The following is a 19,883-nucleotide window of genomic DNA, read 5'->3' as shown; positions in this document are numbered from 1 at the left end:
AGTCAGAACTCGACAAAATTCGATACATTGATTCGAGCCGCGAGCCGCGAGCGCGGTGATGTTGTGTCTCACTGTTTCCTGGCAACAACTCGTTCTCTTATCGAATTAAGTCCAACGGAAAGTAAGATCTGGACACGGATATTCAACTTGTCGAGAAAATTCGCGTTTTGCTATCGTCCATCGTGAAGCTGTCGAAGCGATATAGTGAGATCCGTGGTACAGAGACGTACGTCATCCCGCCCATCCCGGGTGTCCACAATGCTGTCGATGTCAATGTCAATGACGATATCGTACGATTGATGAAACTGTCTAAACTAAATTGGACAGTTGGGCGGGATGGCAGGTAGAGCTTTTCGCGTTAAAGTACAGCTAGATGTACACGCGGTACGTATCGTGCGATATTGTCGCGCTGCGGCCTCGCAGTTGTCTCGCAATAACTCGCAATTCTCATTCTCACGCGCGGCACACGGCGCACGGCGGTTTTAGGTAACGTGCCCCGGCGTTTGGCTGTGCCCCAATGGCAAAGTGGCTCTGCGAATCAACATCCTCGATTCCTGTGCAGAATCCGACAGGATAAGTCCGATTTTCCCGCTCTTGTTCCACGACAACGTTACCTTCGGTAAAATCTTTACTCGACGACGTTCCCTGACGGAGCTGCAAAGCGCCTTGGAGCGAGAATTTTTCTACGCGGAATTGATACAGTGGGCAACGCCGGCTAGCCGAGGCATTACTCTGGCAACGTTTGAGACAAATTTGACAGATTTGTTGTATCCCGCGCCATGCTTCAAAGGTTTACTGGCCGGTGTGGATATAGACCTATTGATGGAGCCGACTAAATGCTTTCCCGTATGTCTTTTGTTCTTCTTCTTGCTCTCCAATTCTTTAATCTGGGATAAAAACACTTTTCGCTAGGGCAAAACTGTCGTTTTTGCCTCAGGGTATCATAGCGCCCAAAATTGAGGTCTCCACCAAAACGATTGTCGAGGAAATCTTGGACTACTACGACACGAGTGCGAGCAGATGTTGTGTCATCAATCCAAAAATGATTAACTCTAAGGTATTTTCATAGTTACAGATCGGTGTCGTTGAAAATTTTTTTTCTTTTATCGCATTCGCTTGAGAATCGCGAATTTTTCTAATATCAATCCTTTATGTGTAAATTTCAGCAAACGGCATGTGGACAGAGGAAAAGGCCGATTAAAGGTATTATAAGGCAACGGAGAGTGTGTCACGCTAAGAGTAAACCGAGATCTCAAAGCTGTCGACCGTGAGTGGATCTTATTGTCATTATTGTCACGTGTTATTAATGTGTAAAATATAAACATTGTATATGTTACGTGTAAATACTGTGAATACCAAATAGGTACCGTCAGAGACCGAGCGATTCTCACCAATGTCCTTCGTATGCCACGAGTCATCAGACGGGATCGCAAATTGATCAATGTTATCATTCAATAAGGAGAAATTCCATACGCACTTGTCGACCAGATTTCGACAATACCCACGTTACGGACGATTGTCCAGTTTGTTTCAAGTATAATTGTTATTTCCCGAAATCCCACGACGATTCTGATATAATCGAGAAATATGTTGACGCTAAGCAAAGATATTGCAGAAATATGTCTGAGATTAGACAACGTGGTTGTATTCGTCGAAATGACGTATTCGACGCGAAAGAAGAAGCGGCAATGCCATTGTGAGTCGATTGAAAACAGATCAATTTCTCGAACGTTTGTCACATTACGATCGCTATGTTTTTACAGATTGCAAACTAAAATTGAAAATCTTCAGAAAACTAAAGAAAAATGGTATGCCACTGGAGCGAAGGACGAGTAAGTAGCGTTGAAAAATGAAATTATCTTCATCTGTAACGATACAACGTGTAAATGTATTTGAAAATGTTATTTCAGCGTTGTGGAGTGCGATCGAGATTATTCTCCGGGCCGCGGATTTTATAAGAATCTAGAAAAATTTTACAAAAGAATGTATAAGCAGGCGAAAATGCGCGCGCAGGAGGTCGATGTTTGACGTGAAAAATATTATTGCCATTCAGATCTTTCTAACGCGATTTTTATATCTTTATGTTATAAAATTCTGAGAAAGATTATTTAATATCCGTGATATTATATATATATCGAACAAAGCAATTTTATTTAGTGAAAGAACCGGAAGATTTTAATTGCGATTAACTATATAAAGTATTAATTGAGATGTGTAAGTTATATCTACAAATATTACTAGAACTTGTCGTTCAATCGTTGTCACGCAAATGTATACCTATGTGTAATGCAAGAGTGGGTTTGGATGTATTATGTACGATATATGCGTACAGTAACTGCGTATAACTGCGTATAAAAAAGATATTTATTTTCTGTACGCTTGGCGTCCGCTTTTGTATGTCGGCGCATCTGAAATTCGATTGCCACGTAGAGCGACAGATTTTCTCAAAAGCGCCGGAGTTCTTAGATGTAAGCCGCGACCTTGTGGACTCCAAGCTCTCAATAAGACACGCTCGGCTTCTTCGGCGGCGATCGCGATCCATCCTGTAACAATTATAAAACTATGGCTACGAGATCGGAAGACAACGATCGGCGCAAACGTAAATTTATTGTAACGTCAAATTACCCGCACTGGATAAAATAACGTCGGCGATCGATTCGTTCTTTCCGAGACCAGTAACTTCCATTTCCTTAGATCCCAAAGCCGGCCAATGTTTCAATCGGTCCGGACTGTTTTCAGGTACGACGAACACTTCCGTTTTGAGTAACTCGTTGTATACACTGTCCGCATCCTCGGTACGAGTTAAAGTTACCGGCAATTCGCTACTCGAAAATATTGTACACCTACAACGACGCGTGTGCAATCGTTTTCTTTTTTAACACATACTTGGATATCTTAAATTTATTATTATTTATTATATTTATATTACTATCGGGGCAATCGTAAGTTTGCACCTTACCTAATAAAACTATCGCCCTCTACATAATCCAATCGGCCTATTCCGCCCAAAAATATCGTTTGATTTACATGTAGAACGAAAGTTCTAGGCGAAATTATCTTCTTCGGTAAAACCGACAAAAGTTCTCGCATCGTCAGCAAATCCAACACCTGATCCGGTTGAATGGTACCGGGAGTATCGTAACACCAGCGACTGTATTTGTACTCCTCCTTAGTCTCGTCAAAACCGAATTGTTGCGTATGCTTCTTATATCTCCCTTCCACGAACGGATCGTTTTTTCCTACTTCAGGCCCGGACTTTGATTGAAATGTCCTACCAATGTGACCTAAATTTAGAAGATGCGTAAGAGATGTACTTTTATCCACCGATAATAATGCAAAAATTTTTAATCGATTATACGCAACTGCGTATGACAGGAATTTTGCATTTAGCACATACGATGCGTACTTTGCAACGTGGCGTATTCCAAGTTACGCGTCGCTTTGAACTGATCAATTCGGAATTTCTCTTCGACACACTTGTACCGCTGTTCCTTTTTTAATCGCAACGTCCTCAAGTAAAGTCGCCACTTGAGAGGATTTAAAATAGGAAATTTCAGCAAGTTTAACGTTGTGCCCGGCCAAGGAGAAATGGTTGCGCGTTGTATAAGATCCACAGCCTGCACCTTGCAGTAATCGGACTGTAGAAGAGCGTTGAACAGAGAAGACTTTCCGACGTTTGTGCAACCGATTACGTAAACATCTCCTAAATTACAATTATATTAATTAAATATAACAAATATGGAGTATATTGTCTCCCTAGTCCTTGAGTCTAGACGCGACCTAGACGATAGTCGATAAATTTTGTATCCTCTTACCTTTGTATTTCCAGATGTTGTGCAATTTATTTATAAGTTCTTCTATGCCGTAGCCAGTTTTTGCAGACGTGAGTGCCACGTGTCTGATATTTTCCTTCTTGATTCCCGTACTGTCCATTACTGTCTTTGAGAGGCAATCTTTAACGTGAGTAAAGAAATGTTTCGAATCCGGGGGCAGCAAATCTATTTTATTCCCCACGACGAACACCGGGGTCAAAGGATTCAGCACGCTATTTATTTCGGGCCATACGCTGCACGGAAAATCAGTAAGGTCGACCATCAGAATGACGGCGCATATCTTCTTTCTTATAATTTTTAAAAGTGCCGGGTATTCGTCCGCGGATACCTTCACCTCCAACGTGGTGTTGTAATACCGCATGAAGTGGCATCTTTGACAGATCATAACTCGCAATTCCTTCTCGCTCCTCTTCCGAAACAATTCCGAGGGCAAGTAACCTGGTAGAGCTTGATCCTTACAGTGCAGCAAGGCGCCACATCCACCGCATGGAACGGAACTGAGACTGGAGGTTGGATCGGGGGTTCCGTAATCGTTGAGCCAGGTACTGTCCTGATACGAAGCATCGTCGTATTGCTCGACGTCTACCATCCAATTGGACGGAACACTCGACGGAAGATCTCTCTCGCATGACGCATCTCTATCCGTTTCTTCTAAATAATCGAGCAAAGTGAGCTCTTCTTTTCCTAAAACTCCATCCTTTTCCTCTAAATATCTTTCATACAGAGCTTTATACTTGTCGTTCAACGATATCGTCTTTTCATCAAGATTACCTTTATTCGACTCGTTCAAAGATGTGTCCGTCAGCACATTACTGTACAGATCTGTACTCGCGTACGGCATATGTACGGGTGGTTTCGCTATATCCTCTTCCGTATTCGTATCTTCCTGCTCCCGACGAAAGTGGCTTTCGTGGCTTTCGTCGTTTTCGTCATTTCTCGTGTCCAGGAGTACGCTGTAGATGGGTACGTTTGTCAGCCTGTCGCTTTGTGCTTTTTTCTCAGCGTACTCGATCCTTTTTTTCGACAAGAAGCGCTTCATGTAATTAATTTTCACTTTCCGACGATCCAAATAGTCGCAGTATAGTAATTTTTCTCGCAGTGCCTCGACTCTGGGATCGAGGGACGGTTTAACAAAATCCTTCTTCCTGTCGCACTTGGTTGAATAATTGAAAGTCTGAACCAGCTTCGCCAGCTTGTACCTATCGCGACAGGCTCTCAAATGACGATACGTATTACCTCCGTACATTTTCCACGCAGAATGCTTTGCGAAAGTAATCAGTTTAATATTATTTACGGACAACATTGTAGATGAGATACAACACGTGCTCCAGGGTGCTATCAGTGCTATGTGTCACCGGTTTTCTTACGTTCCTATCGCCGTGCCTCCAACTGGGGGCTCCAATTTTTTGACACTTTCCTTTTATCTGCGTTCGCTGTGTTCGCTACGTGCCGGTTACTTGATAGAGGTTAAGTAGAATTTTTAAGGAACAGATAACCTTTACTTCTCTCCTCGATGTTGCTGCACAACGCATATGCGTAAGCATAAGAAAATTGATTGGTCTATTTTATTATGCACATGTGTATGGTGTATGGACCTTACGCATTATGCGTTGTGCAGAAGTGTGTGCTCCCCGTTTTAACAGTAAAATTTCGACCAATCACGTTGTTCGAATCGGGAACGTACGGCCGTACGTTTACGAATCGAGCAACGCGATTGGTCGAAACTTTACTGTACTGTTACGAAAAAGTGCACCAGTTCAGCCTAGGGTGCGTTCAGATTCTCCACCCGGGTGCCCCAAGCCACCCAAGCGCCGTTCAGATTCTTTCTATTTCACCCAGGTGGCGTCCGAGTGTATCGTTCAGATTCCTCGCCAACACACCCGGGTGAGGGGAGAAAGCACTCTGTCTCTGACACAGGGTGCCGGCGGGTAGATTTTGCCGTCGAAAGAAAAGTGCGCGAATAGCAAACTGAACTCTGAAGTGAGGGGAAGGGTGCTTAATTTTACAATATGAATCGTAAGCTCCTGGTCACGGAGAATGGTTCTCCACTTATTGAGAATAATAAACTGGTCGTATGGAACGATGATGGTAAGTTATTTACTGATGTGATTTTATTAACGTTCTGAACAACAGGAGGTTATGGTGAATGGTTTCTTCATCTGGGCCACATTCGACATAAGTCCAAGTTTATGTCAACGTACAAAGAAATTCGTTACGTACTTAACGTAACGTAGCTTGTACGGTGGACTTATGCAATTCTTTGTCAATCTTCAAATGATTTATTTTTCTTTTATTTCAACAGATAATTGTCCGGTGTACCTTGATTTAACACCTGAAAATCTAGCATCTTTCAATCTGCGTGTTGAAATAAATTCCTCAGGCAAGTTATTGGTTTTAGTAACTTCTGTTTTACTAAATATTGTATGTGAGACTATTTTATTCGACGAATCTTTAAAGATACATAATATATTAGTTGTATTTCTTATGCGACCCAGCTGGCCAAGTTTATTGATATTCAATTAATATATTAAATAATAAATTTAATTAAATAGTGAATTGAATATTAATAAACTTGGCCAGCTGGATCGATATAAGAAATACAACTAGTTGTTTTTAATTATTTTCTGATTTAATAACTTAATTATTTCTCAAATAATATATTTATTGGTAAACAGGTGAGACTTCAGTGCCAGAAACAGAACTGTTGTTCGATGAACAGCCTGTTGTAAATTCTGAAGAAAATAAAAAGTCAACAGTTAACATCTCTAGCAAGAAAGGTAAACATACGCATTTTTTTATATTGTAATTTTTTTCTTCTTATGCACTTTGTCTGCTTTATTCATTACCAATTCTTTTTTTTGCCACAGGTGCAGCGTCATGGAAGGATGATTATGCCGTTAAAACTCTCATTGACGAATGGAAAGGACATGAGAGCTATTTCAAGAGCACTACCATTACTAACAAAAAAGTCTGGGAAATGATAGCTAGCAAGTTAAAAAAAGAGAACCCATTCTGGAACTATACCGGACAGCAATGTGAAGACAAATTTAAGGACCTCAGAAAACACTATGTAAAAGCTAAGGATCAGAATGAGAAGGGCAGTGGTCTTCCAGTTGCTACATGCAAGTTTTATAACGAAATGGATGATGTTCTTGGCGATAAGCCAGCTGTGAAGCCTGTGTCCATAGCTTCAACACTAAAGAGGCGTAATGAATTTGATACTCAGAACTGTTCAAGTGCATCTTCTGTACTCATAGGCAGCAGTGAAGGCGACAGTGAAAATGGATGTATTTCTACTCCTAAATCTAAAAAAAAGAAAAGTATTACTGAAAGAAACATTGAAAGGCTACTTACCATAAGAACAGAGGAATCTAAGAAAAAGAAGAGGCGCAACAGAAGAGGCACACTGAGCGTATGGAGCGACAGGATCGTGCCATTGAGGTTTATCAAAGTGCAATGAACCGACTCCTAGAGAAGTTATAGGAGTTGTAAGTGGTGTATAGTTTTTCTCTGTTTTGACAATGTGCATTACTTTCTTTAATTCCTCTCTTATTTTTTATTGTGGAGTTCCATATTATTGAAGCACTTGACACTTCCGTTGGCTACTAGAGAGACCAAGAAGGTCTATGACCAAAGATTAAATTAATGTATGATTTCGTTATTTGATACAGTTCTCGAGCTAGTCTGAGATGATTTCCGTTTATTGTGCAATTTTTGTTTTGTTCCTAATTTGCATTTACTCTTAATATTATTCTTATTATTATTTAGTAGTATTTTTTTTTTATATTAATCTTTAATAGTTTAAGTACTTGTCTCTTAAGTTGTAAAAAATCAAACTCACATAATTGTGTGAAATTAATTGTATATAATTATAGAAGAGTTTGATTTTTTAAGGATGGTCTTACCTCAAATATTTTTAAGATTTTCTTTTAAATATTGTCAGCTCTTATGTACCTCCTATATTTTTATGTTAAAAGTATAAAAGAATTTAGACATGATTTAATAGTAAGAATGTAGGATATTAATTATCATACAAAAGATATAGGAGTTACATTTTTTTGTGATTGATGCTACCTCAAGTATTATTGGGGTTATTAGATTCTTTGCATATGTTGTCAATTCAGGTATTTAGTATGATTTAATGATTAAAGACTGAGAAACACTTTGAGTTATGTTAAGGATATATATATTTTTTGTAATATATAATTTTAAATATATAAGTTCTAAGGATATATATTTTCTAAGTAAAATGACATGATTGAGAATAAATACAGTTCTATAACAAATATTTATGCTTTGATTCAATTACTTTAGTTTCCATCAAGAAACCTTGTTTACTGACAAAATAATACATGATTAGAAGTGTTACATGACTATACTAAACTAAACAAGCGTTGCGAGATAATTCCTTTTTGCCACACCACCAGCATCATCTTCATCTGCCACTAGGTCTTGAACAGCATGGACTTCATTTTCCTGGCCTTCTATGATGTATTCTTCTATGTTTTCATCAAGTTTTTCGAGGCAGATGTTGTGAAGAACTGTGCAAGCAATTATCACAAAAGGGATCATGTCCGTTCTATTCATGTCTAGATACTTCAGCCTCCGAAATCTTCCTTTCAACAATGCAAAAGCCCGTTCAATGACTTGCCTAACTTTAGACAGTATGTCGTTGAATCTTTTTTGAGCCTGCAAAGAAAAATGTCCTGATAATTTCATGGTTTGGACATGCAGCAAAAAAATTTAAAATGTTTACCATGTGAGAAAGACTAAAAAATGAAAAACTAATATGATTGTATAGATACAAGCACCGAAGATCCAAAGAAAGTATGTGCGTACGGTGTACCGGGAAATCTCAGTTGCGCACAAAATAATTCGGACACAGCAGGTTGATGAATCGGACACAATAAGAACCCATAGCGGTTAGAATCGGATACAATGCTAATCGGACACAATTTCACATGGGTTTGTAATTTTCTACGCAAATCGAGATCTACACATATCGACCGGTGCTTTAAAGGTCGATTGTTCCAACCTGTTGGTAAACTACCTAATAGTTAAATCAGATATATGTCTTTGTTTATTCTTACATTAGACAAAGATAGATATATGATTTAACTACTAGGTAGCTTACCAATAGGTTGGAACAACCGGCCCTAAATCATTGACAAGGTCTATAACTGTACAGTTACATATAGGTTTACAACTTTCCGCACGAAGCGAAGTTCGTTTCACCTCGTCGATAGAAATTGTGTCCGATTGGCCCTGTGTCCGATTCCAACCGTTATTTGTCCGTTTCTTATTATGTCCGATTAATTTAACCTGCTGTGTCCGATTTGTTCTGTGCGTAACTGGGACTCATTCGTACGTACTCACCGCTGTAAGATTACCACGATCACGAAAAGCAGAAATACACCAACGCAAGACAGGGTAAGCTTTGTCACCAATGATGTATTCCTCGTTAGGGAAATATAACTGTCTATCCCTCTGCACTTCTGACCAAAGATCAGAATTCCTGAACACCCTTATATCACCGACAGATCCTGGGTAACCGGTAAAGCAATCCAGAAACACCAACTCAGAGTCGCATATAGCCTGAAGTATAACAGCATAGTTTTTCTTGTACGTCTTGTAGGACAGAGAGTCTTTCTGAAAAAAAAATCATGGCAAGTTTAAGCATATCCGGTATTCAGAGATAATGTTTATTTTAATTTCAAACCTGCTCAACAAATTTTACGCATAAAATCATATTATGATTAGAATATTGGAGAAACTCAACAAAATAAAATATTTGCATTGTATTTTAAACTAAAAAACTTACATGTGGCTGCTTTATGGAAATGTGAGTACCATCCACAGCTCCAATTATGTCAGGTAGCACTGACAACCTCTGAAATTTCTCTTTCACTGTTGCTAATCTGTCTCCTCTTGGCCACTGTACGACATCTCCAGCGATGTCGTTCAAGGCTTGTACAACTCTCATAAAACTGACACTTAGTGAGCTTTTGCCCATATCAAATCTTTCCCCTACAGACCTGAAACAAATATATTTATTTACAGGCAAGGTTCATACTTCATACTCACATAGTTCTAATTTTCTTGGTCGTAAATCACATATCAACATAATACACTTTAAAACCTGTAATTACATAGTTTTCACTGTCTCTTTAAAAAAATATTTAAGAGAAACTTACCTGTAGGAATCTGGTGTAGCCAGCAACCAAAGGGTTGCAAGCAATTGCTTCCTGACTGGAATGGGAGGTTTCACACCAATATTTCCTTGCAAAGTTGGTGCCAATCTCTGTTCGAGTCGATTGTACGTTGTAGGTGTCATGCGAAAATGCTGTCTGAACTGTTCATGATGAAATTGTGGGATTGTACGTTCTATATAATCTAAAATTCTTGCAGGTTTACGTTGGGGTCCTCGCAACTGCAAATGTATTCGCATATCCAACTCATCGTCAGAGGCATCACTATCATTACTGCTGTCACTATCACTTTCCATTATCTCTTGTAAAAAATTATTGCTCATAGTTACAGCCAATGCTACAATTCCTTGGCGATCCATTAAGGTTAGGTATTTGTTGTTAGACGTTTTGTTTGTGTGGCGCCTTCATACGGCCCCTAGGTGCGTTCAGATTCTCCAGCCTACCGAGGCCACCCGACAGTAGCTCCGCCCACTCCCGGTCCACCCTACCCTCACCCTCAGAATGAGAAATCTGAACGCACCCCTAGTTCAGCCAGTGCAAAAGAAACAGGCGGTCCTGGCGGTCCACGGTCCACGCACCGTTGCGACGTGAACGTGAGACTGAGGATAACCTCTAACAGCTCCAACATTCGAAAATCGAAAACTGTTGAAAATGAAGATCGTGGAGCGTGTACTACAGAGTGGATGAGCCTCTCTTGGTCGCTTATACTCGCCAGTCGCTCGCTACACCACAGTCGCAACGAAAGAATTAAGAAGAGGACAGCTTTGAGAGAAACAAGCGAGGGTGCGTGCGGCAAACATGGAATTTGCCGAAAATTGGGACAGTGAGGCGGGTGTCTCGCGAAATGACGATATCGAAGCCGAGGAAAAGAATGGGCTACCGACCCGCCTTATTCCTGGATATCCAACCTTCGACGATTACCTTCAGGTATGGTTCCTCGGCCCTCGCTCGAGACCCGTGAGCCCCTCTCTTCCCCTACTCCCTCTCGCCAGGATTAAGTCCTTTACGTAAAAATCTTGGCAAGTAAAATGAGAAATCATATACAATCTTAAAATGCTATGTATTTCAGGATGCATTCGACGCTATGAGAGCCGGAATCAAAGCGGCTAATAATCTGCCTGTCGGAGACAATTTCAACTACTACGCTTGCTTTCCAAGCTTCAACGACGCTAAACGCAAAGACACAGAGAGAATTCTGGCTACGATGCAGAGCGTAATAAAAATAGCTGGTGGCTCTACCAACATCCAAACTCGAGGCGTGGACGAAAAGTTTGATCTTTTACTGGAAACCAACGATCAGCTGTTGGATCAAGCTGTGAGCGTCTTATAATTACTCCGGCATCAGTTTGAATCTCGTCATATAAATTTAGTTTCTTAATCGTTTCTTCCTGCTCTCTCTCTGCTACAGAATATATTGATGGACGAGGAAAGTGGAATTTTACGAAATCCTCAGGTGGAATTGGTCGTGTCGCAAATTCCAAAATCAGTTGTGAATGGCGCTTGGAATATAAGGACTAATCATCCCGACCAAGTCTCGGCTAGTTCGGAGAAAGTACGCTTGTTGGGTGGTAAAAATGTACAAAGGCCACAATTGATGTTCAAAGATAAAATTGACAATAGTCCGAAGCCATGGATGCCTCGAATCAAGGAGAAACCAAACTCCCTGAAGCCGTTGGCTCTCTACGTCGAGGAAGGCGAACACGGCGAGGTCTTCAATCACCCTTACGAGTTTGAGCTGGATAAGTTTGAAACGCCGGAATGTCAATTGAACAAGACGATACCCGTCAAGTACGAGTCGTTGGACGATACCGACGTCATATTTATCGACAAGCCAGCCGATATCAAGATTCTCTTGGAAGATCTGCGAACGCATAAGGAGATAGCTGTCGATTTGGAGCACCACTCTTACAGAACGTTTCAAGGCATAACTTGCCTAATGCAGATATCAACGACAACAACCGATTATTTAATTGATACTTTGACCCTGCGATCAGAGTTAAGTCAACTCAACGAAATCTTTACGAAACCTTCGATCCTCAAGGTCTTTCACGGCGCCGACATGGACATTTTGTGGCTTCAAAGGGACTTGTCGCTCTACGTAGTCAACATGTTTGACACCCATCGAGCCGCGAAACAGCTCAACCTACCCTATCTCAATCTAGCTTATCTGTTAAACAAATATTGCGGTATAGATCCCAATAAACAGTTTCAATTGGCCGACTGGCGTATAAGGCCTCTACCGTTAGAACTGATGAGATACGCGAGAGAAGATACGCACTATCTACTTTACATAAAGGACGTGCTGAAGAACGAGTTGATCGACGTGGCTAACGGCAAGAACAATATCTTGAAGGCTGTGTACGATCAAAGCACCGAGATTTGTAAGCGCACGTACGCAAAACCAATTTGGACGGAGGAAAGTTGCGTCAACCTGTACAGGAAGAGTCAGAAGTCTTTCAACAATAAGCAGATGTATGCGCTCGTCGAATTGCACAGATGGCGAGATATCACCGCGAGGGAGGAGGACGACAGTATCGGCTACGTGTTACCGAACCACATGCTGCTCAACATAGCCGAGACCCTGCCACGCGAGATGCAGGGTATTCTGGCATGTTGTAATCCAATCCCGCCATTAGTGCGACAAAACTTATTGAAAATGCACAAGATAGTGCTGAAGGCTAGGGAGCAGCCGCTTGTACAATCTATTCTCGAGCAGGATATTCGGCAGAGACCGACGCAACAGAATCACGCGACGGACACCGGGGCTTCCCTGTATATACCGCACGATGTTCCGAGCGGCACAGAAGCGAGAGCGGACTTGCCATGTCTTTTGGATAAGACGGCCGTGTCAGGATCATTGCCAGAGGCAAGCGTGCGTCGGATGGCGAAGCCTACCGTAACGATATTCGATACACCAGTTACATCAGAGGTGAAGTAATATAGCGTGAAAATAACTATAAGATAATAAATGGAGAGAAAATGCTTCTCGAATATAATGTACATGTATAGATATATACGCACGCGCAAAAATGTTCAATGAATTATATTCTTATTTCAGGACGAATTTCAGGATGGAACGAAAGGCAGTAAGAGAGAAGATAAAAAGAAGACTATATTTATAAGCCCGTTCATGAGATACAAATGTGTCATACCAATGATAATGGATCAGGAAACTAAAGAACGTGAGACGCGACAAGAAAAGAGGGAAAAAGAAGAAGAAGAAGAGGGTCCGAGTGTAAAACTCGAGAACGAATATGTAAACGAGGCTGAGATTAACGAGAGTAAAAATAGAGTTCATGAGCACTTTAAACAGGTATCTCAAACAAATAAAGTTGCGACTCTACCGAAAAAGAAGAAGAAGAATAAATCTAAGCAATTAATTCTAAGCCAGATACATGGCGGAAAAAGGAAGAGAAAATTTAATATTGGAAATGAGTATCAGAAAAAGAAGGGCGACAATGACTTTTCTACGGTACCGACACCGTATTTGGATGCTGGAACTATGCATGTGTCCAAGAAAGCAAAACAAGCACGGGAAGCGATCGAAGAACGGGAGATACAAGAGAGCCTCGCGCAAGTTCAGAGTGACAATAATTCTGAAACAGTGAAATCGATAAGGTAAGCTGTTTGTTCTAGGAAAGAAAATACTATATAATATGTATAACATATTCCATACTAATAACAAAGTTTTTAATTCGACGACAGAGCTAGGAAAAAAGGCGATAAGAAAGCGAACGAGAAGCTGCTGAAAGAACGGGGTATGTTGCCATCCGAAAAATTCGATTACAAATCAGTAGACTTCGGCAGCTTCCAAGGTGGCAGTACGCAAAGTAACGCAAATCAGTCACAGTTTCAGCAACCTCGAGTAAGTAAAAATATCGTTTTATCTTTTTATGAATAATTAATATATAAGATATCTTTACGTGGAAATTTTATCAACAGCGAAAGAAGAAAGAGAGACAACGGAACTGGAAGAAGCAGAAATTTAACATATAATTGTTACGTACGATTTTCGTTTTTTCATCATCAAATTATCCTCAGAAAGAAGAAAAATCCTGACAACAATAGTTACTGTATGTAGAAATATGTACCGTATATAGAAATATTGTTTCTGGATTTAGGATTTAATATTTAATATCGATTTTTACTATACTGATAAGTTCTTCACAAGATTTTTTTATATTTTCTAAAATATGAAAATATGTACTTGAAAATAATCTGCCAATCTACATAAGTGTAAATTGCCTATAAAATTACTCGTCACTCGTTCTTTTTTTTTTCCTTAATAATAATGTACAGATCGTACATCGTTATAAAGACATGTTATGTATAAATGTAAATGTTATGCAATTTCATGAAAATAAATTCCCATAAAATCCATATAATAATTACGTCCGTCTATACTTATGTCTGTGTTAGAAATATTTTGTGTAATTAGTTTCAATTGATACATCACAGGATACAAAGAGAAGTATCCCGTGAAAAATGAGGCACGATTAAAATTGAAAAATTTAAATCGTTATTTCACTTCTCTGAGCGAACCATGTATGTATATAACAACAAGACTGTCGGCTTCTCGGATAATTCGTATTATCAGAGGGCACGTCTTCTTTGCTTAATCAGTGTCGCTTTGACCGTACGAGACCGAAAAAAAAGTTGTTTATCTAGAGACTTTCTGTAGATTAGTCGTGGCTTATCTAGCCAAATGTAACGATTGGGTATTTCGTATGTACATATATATATTAATCGAGGGTAACACAAGTACCATGCCGTGTCGTGCCGTCACATCACAAGTCAACGGGCTAAGGTGCACAACGATGATATTTATCGTTCTCGCGTTTGCCGTGTCGTATCAATGTTCCATGGGGGAGTGTTCTCGCCTGTGGAATCCGCACGCGACGAACGTGTCTCAGCTTCTTGAATATGCAACGAACAAAACGGCACTCGTTGCAAAAGCTGTGCCTCTATCGAATGAGACTACCCTGACGAATTTTACATACACTCGCGTAGGCAACGCGAGCGAGTCGTCGCAAGTAGACTGTTTCGGGCTGGGAAAGACAGTCGCGGTGGCTCTGGAATGGTTCTTCAGGAGTAAGCCTAACGGGAGTGACGCCCTGGACGTGCAGTTTTTTCTGTCCTCTAGGAAGCAGCCGCATCGCGCGCAAGTGGTGCTCGGCGAGCAGTTCGGTTTAGAATGGACAGACTTCAAGATAGAACGCAGGACGGTGATCATAGTGCATGGTTTCCTGTCTCACGGCCGGGAGACATGGATCGGAGATATGGAAAAAGCGTTACTCGAATGGGTGAGTCCGTCGATCGCGATCTTATTTTTTAAACGGTCGCTTATTTCTTATGGAATTGTGTACGTGTCTATGTGTACAGGGTGACATCAACGTGGTGATAATAGATTGGAGCGCTGGCGGTAATACGTGGAATTATTATAAAGCAGCGGTTAACACCAGAATAGTGGGATATCAAGTATCAAAGTGCGTAAGCTAACATTGCATTGCGGTATACGCATAGTAATTTGTAACTAGGTAATACAACAAGCTCGAAAGAAGCTCCAAGAGACACTTTCGAACGAATCGGTACTGGTACTAGCTTTCTAACCGTACCGCTCGTATTCACCCTAGATTTGTAGAACACGTAACAAACGCTACGATCAACAATAACGGGACAGGCGTGAATAATTGGGGCCCTTTGCATCTGGTAGGACATAGTCTTGGCGCTCACATTTGCGGATTCACCGCGAGAGAGCTAAACAAAAGGCAGAACAGATGGGCTGTGCAGAGAATCACCGGTTTGGATCCAGCGCAGCCGTGTTTTCGCAATACCGACACGTCTGTTCACTTACATAAAAGTGACGCACCGTTCGTTGACGTGATACATACAAACGGCAGATTACTCACGAGTCTAGGTCTTGGCTTACCCGAAGCTATAGGTAGCTCGTTGATCGAAGCTTAATCCATCAATAGCTTGTCGCGCACTTTTTTCTTCTCCTTTTTTTTCTTCGACGTACTTGTTAAACGATGTATAATTTTGGGATCGTAAGTTCCCAACGAAAAACTCGTTTATTTAATTTTTTAATCGTTATCCTAATTATAGGTCACATTGATTTCTATCCAAATGGCGGTAAAACACAACCTGGCTGTGCAAAATCGGAATCATCGTACTTTAATTATTTACCGATTCCTGTAACTGGTTAGTGCTAGTAACACGATTATTAGCTGGACTAAAGAACGAGAGTAAAAAAAAAAAAAAAAAATGTTATTATATTGCACTCGTAGAGATACAACGAGCGATATGCAGCCACGGACGTTCTTACGTCTATCTAACTGAATCTTTGATATCCGATACCGCGCACAATTGCAGTTTCTGGGCACATCAATGGAATTTGACATACAGGCATCTTTTACAAATAATCGCGGAACCATGCGATAGAAACATCTGCACGGAAATGGGCATTAGAGCAGAAAAATACAATCAGCGTGGAAGCTTTTTCGTGCCTACAGCCAGTATCAGTCCATTTTGCGGTAAATGTGTTGTAGTACTCGCGTTAAATAATGACGTAATTATTTGGCAATCTTGTTACAATCATTTTGTCGTACAGCCAATAGCACCGATGTCATAGAGGAGGTAATGAGGCAACTGCAACAGGATCACCTTGGCGACATGGAGGATTGACAAATTGCACATTGCACTAGACAACTTATTTGCAAATAAATGTGTCGGCACGTGCACTGTGGAAATATGCTCAAATAATTTATTATATCTGGATATTTACTGGATAATTGATTGTTTGCACAATACAAATAATCGCGTGCCCGCGTGTTTTATATTTGTTTGCACGCGCGTTTTTATCCTCTCGCGTAAATTATTTTGAGAGTCCACTATACTTATTATTCTCTCACAATTCCTCAATAAATTACAAAGAGAACTACTTGGCGTTAAAAATGAGATATGTATACTGCATGCTTGAAAAGTAATATTCCCAAGGCTGAAATATAGCGACAGCTCTAAGGAATAAAATTGTTAAGCGCACAAATAAGTATATAATCATAGTCATTGTGACAACATAATTTATCATTGTAAACAAAAAATCAATACAATTTGTATCAACGTTTTACGCTAAGGAAGTAACTTGAATTCTCGTATAATGTTAAAATAAATGTATTTCTCGAGATATGTCGTCATATGTCCATTGCAGTGTCATTCGTCGCATTTTTCGGAGCTTCTATAACCTTTCCGCCAAGCACGAGCACCGCATTCGCAGTTTCAGTTTTTCATACATAAAAAAGTAATTAATAAAAACATTACTAATTTGACAAACAATACATATTAATATTTAATTATTGTTACATATATATATATATATATATATATATATATATATAATAGCGATAAGTATATTATATATATGGATTCGTTAAGACGCTGTGTTCCGAAAAGTTATAGGTAATCTTGAAATATAAGAAACATAAGAAATACTATATATTATTAGGAGTCGGCGCGCAACAAAAATACTTAGCAAAAATCCACGAAATCAGCTTTAAAAAAACATTATAAACGAGAAAAAAGGCTAAAACCATTTTGTTGTGTTTTTCTATCATTTTTCTATATATCATTTATGATTGCCGAAATGTACATATACAGATTTCAAACTAACGAGTAACAGTTAAATTATCTTTCTATCGTTTGCGGTTGCCGAGATATACGCGTTTAATGAAAATGATGAATGGCGAGGCGCACGATTCTTTTGGCCAGCTCGCGCTTTATTGCTTTAACGAACAAAAGTACATACGCGCGCGCGGTGCAAGTAATACACGTGAGTAATACCAATAGGGCAAAGTATAAAGTACAAAGTCTTTCTTTAATCGTCTTTCTATCATTTACGGTTGCCGAAATATAAGCGGTTTATGAAAGTCAGAAATCATTTGGCGCGCGATCTTTACGGCACGCGCGCGCTTTATTGCTTTAATAAACGAAAGTACATACGCGTGTGTCTAATATAATTGAGTAATACCAATAGGGCAAAGTATAAAGTAATACAAAGTCTTTCATTAATCATCTTTCTATCGTTTACGGTTGCCGAAATATAAGCGTTTTATGAAAGTCAGAAATCATTTGGCGCCCGATTTTTACGGCACGCGCGCGCTTGATCGTGTTAAATAAACGGAAGGACGTACGTGTTAGTAAGAAAATCGAGATATTCCAATAGCGCAGAGTATAAACTAAACGGTCCTTTTCGAATCATCTCTATATCTTGGGTGGTTGCCCAGATATTTGCGATAAACGATAGGGAAGACATTTTTTTCTCGCGCCAAGCCAGCGACACATGGCCTTGACCTTGACCTACTTTCGACGAGCAGCTGTACATTATCGATTTACTTTCTAAATGGCCTTGACCTAGATCGCCGAGTCCGGACATGCCGGCGCGCGGCGTGCACGACAACGCCACCGTCGTTTTTATTCGGCGAGAAATCTATCGATCAAGACTATTTGGATCTACGTTGCTCGTAGTTGGGGGGGGGGGGGGGCTAATGTGAAGTTGGCCCCCCCAAAATTGTTTTGTTAATAACTTTTTTACTAGAAGTGTGCAAACGAAAATTCAAAATGTGCATACATGTGCAAACGATGAATGCAACACGGTAGGCATGACGGGTGGCGCGCGGCGCGGGCGGTAGCACGGTATCGATCGATGAGAGAGTTCGGCGCGCGCCCGGCTGCGCGTCGCGCGAAGGAATGTAAGGAGTGGGGATCAGTTCCCATCGAGACGTCGCGCGGTACGGTTGCGACGCCGACGTCGCGACGCGGCGTGGATCCTTCGATCAGCTTCGATCGTAATCGACGTAATCGTATTCGGTATTCGGTCGCGAACGAGCGTGATGTGTGTGATGTGTGTGACGTGCGTGACGTGTGTGACGTGGTAACGAGCACGACGGTGGAATCCCGGAAATATCGACCCGCGATCGAGGCCGGCGTTGGCGCGCGAGACAATTTTAAATCGAGGCACACATCGGAGGCATCGGAGGCATCGGAGTATCGCGCCTCGCCTCTCCTGTAAGTAAGTACGCAACGCTTCATATTTGTTCGACGCGAGTACGCGCGCTCGCGAATGCGATCCCATCAATTAACAAGTTTCGAACAATTTTTATCCGCGTCCAGCGCAGCGCGACGTTTCGCGAGAAGTGTCGCGCTAATGACACCGCGATTCTTTCCGTTTTCCGGGGTTCTAACAATTATTTTCGACAGTTCTATGAGAGAGTTCAGTGTTTTATAATTATTGTTTTTTTGCAGTGGAGATGCTGGTATCGGTGCAGCAAGTATTATATCGTAGTCGTCAGCTGGGATTTTCGCTCGCGAACGTCGCCGCGTCGTGAGTCGTGAGTGACTCGAGTGAGTGCGCCGACAGAGACGCGACACCGGAGTAGGACCACCAGGTCTGGGAGGCATCGGGTGACGGCGGAGCAACCGTGGGGTGAGCACTTGCGCGTTATTCGTTTATTATTTTGCTGTCCTGTGGCGGATTCTGTCACTTTCTCAAGCGCGACGTGCGTCGTCCTTACATTATACTCGACGCGTTAATTTATTACTCGTACGATACAAGTATCGCGTATCTTGGGCACTGCACGGCTTTGATGTAAAAATATTTCTGTTACAGATCAACGCAGGGTCACAACTTATAACTCCGCTGTTGCGCATCGGCCGGTGAGTGATTTTTTTCATTTCAACGCGAATCAATCATTTTTGAATAATGAAGAACTCCGTTTGTTACTCCATTATTTAAAAATTCCGGCAGTGATTTTAATAATATACCTGTCTCGGACAAAATATTTTCTGA

The 19,883-nt window shown here is 40.8% G+C and overlaps 6 protein-coding genes across 7 annotated transcripts; 4 read left to right on the top strand and 2 right to left on the bottom strand.

Annotated features, from left to right (window-relative positions):
* Window positions 1–99: 99 nt before the first annotated feature.
* On the top strand, window positions 100–2,846 carry LOC143903590 (uncharacterized). The gene is made up of 7 exons (XM_077417292.1): window positions 100–384; window positions 487–846; window positions 938–1,057; window positions 1,167–1,267; window positions 1,364–1,696; window positions 1,764–1,832; window positions 1,911–2,846. Exons 1-7 carry the CDS (start codon window positions 337–339, stop codon window positions 2,026–2,028), a joined length of 1,149 nt encoding a protein of 382 aa, XP_077273418.1. The 5' UTR covers window positions 100–336; the 3' UTR covers window positions 2,029–2,846.
* Window positions 2,347–5,427, bottom strand: LOC143903582 (nitric oxide-associated protein 1). Of its 2 annotated transcripts, XM_077417279.1 has the most exons (6): window positions 4,605–5,427; window positions 3,816–4,517; window positions 3,407–3,703; window positions 2,960–3,284; window positions 2,626–2,843; window positions 2,347–2,543 (listed from the first exon to the last, which is right to left on the bottom strand). In XM_077417279.1, exons 1-6 carry the CDS (start codon window positions 5,134–5,136, stop codon window positions 2,365–2,367), a joined length of 2,253 nt encoding a protein of 750 aa, XP_077273405.1. In that variant the 5' UTR covers window positions 5,137–5,427; the 3' UTR covers window positions 2,347–2,364. The 2 variants fall into 2 exon arrangements, with proteins under 2 accessions (XP_077273405.1, XP_077273404.1); XM_077417278.1 differs by having other exon boundaries at window positions 3,816–5,427.
* Window positions 5,428–5,590: 163 nt separating this feature from the next.
* LOC143903595 (uncharacterized) lies at window positions 5,591–7,728 on the top strand. Its single transcript, XM_077417304.1, has 4 exons — window positions 5,591–5,921; window positions 6,136–6,213; window positions 6,509–6,610; window positions 6,701–7,728. Exons 1-4 carry the CDS (start codon window positions 5,843–5,845, stop codon window positions 7,291–7,293), a joined length of 852 nt encoding a protein of 283 aa, XP_077273430.1. The 5' UTR covers window positions 5,591–5,842; the 3' UTR covers window positions 7,294–7,728.
* A 274-nt stretch (window positions 7,729–8,002) lies between these two features.
* LOC143903589 (uncharacterized) lies at window positions 8,003–10,567 on the bottom strand. The gene is made up of 4 exons (XM_077417291.1): window positions 10,028–10,567; window positions 9,655–9,868; window positions 9,210–9,482; window positions 8,003–8,522 (listed from the first exon to the last, which is right to left on the bottom strand). Exons 1-4 carry the CDS (start codon window positions 10,399–10,401, stop codon window positions 8,217–8,219), a joined length of 1,167 nt encoding a protein of 388 aa, XP_077273417.1. The 5' UTR covers window positions 10,402–10,567; the 3' UTR covers window positions 8,003–8,216.
* Window positions 10,568–10,577: 10 nt separating this feature from the next.
* Rrp6 (exosome component Rrp6) lies at window positions 10,578–14,432 on the top strand. Its single transcript, XM_077417270.1, has 6 exons — window positions 10,578–10,969; window positions 11,112–11,357; window positions 11,451–12,971; window positions 13,101–13,660; window positions 13,748–13,907; window positions 13,985–14,432. The coding sequence occupies exons 1-6, from the start codon at window positions 10,841–10,843 to the stop codon at window positions 14,036–14,038; spliced, it is 2,670 nt and encodes an 889-aa protein (XP_077273396.1). The 5' UTR covers window positions 10,578–10,840; the 3' UTR covers window positions 14,039–14,432.
* A 326-nt stretch (window positions 14,433–14,758) lies between these two features.
* LOC143903621 (phospholipase A1) lies at window positions 14,759–17,225 on the top strand. The gene is made up of 6 exons (XM_077417394.1): window positions 14,759–15,345; window positions 15,425–15,528; window positions 15,676–15,983; window positions 16,148–16,243; window positions 16,330–16,575; window positions 16,653–17,225. The coding sequence occupies exons 1-6, from the start codon at window positions 14,770–14,772 to the stop codon at window positions 16,724–16,726; spliced, it is 1,404 nt and encodes a 467-aa protein (XP_077273520.1). The 5' UTR covers window positions 14,759–14,769; the 3' UTR covers window positions 16,727–17,225.
* Window positions 17,226–19,883: the final 2,658 nt, after the last annotated feature.

This window comes from Temnothorax americanus, unplaced genomic scaffold (genome assembly GCF_048541705.1).
Source record: "Temnothorax americanus isolate GAGA-0224 unplaced genomic scaffold, ASM4854170v1 Scaffold49, whole genome shotgun sequence".
Lineage (NCBI taxonomy): Eukaryota > Metazoa > Arthropoda > Insecta > Hymenoptera > Formicidae > Temnothorax > Temnothorax americanus.
This window is presented reverse-complemented; position numbering and strand designations above follow the sequence as displayed.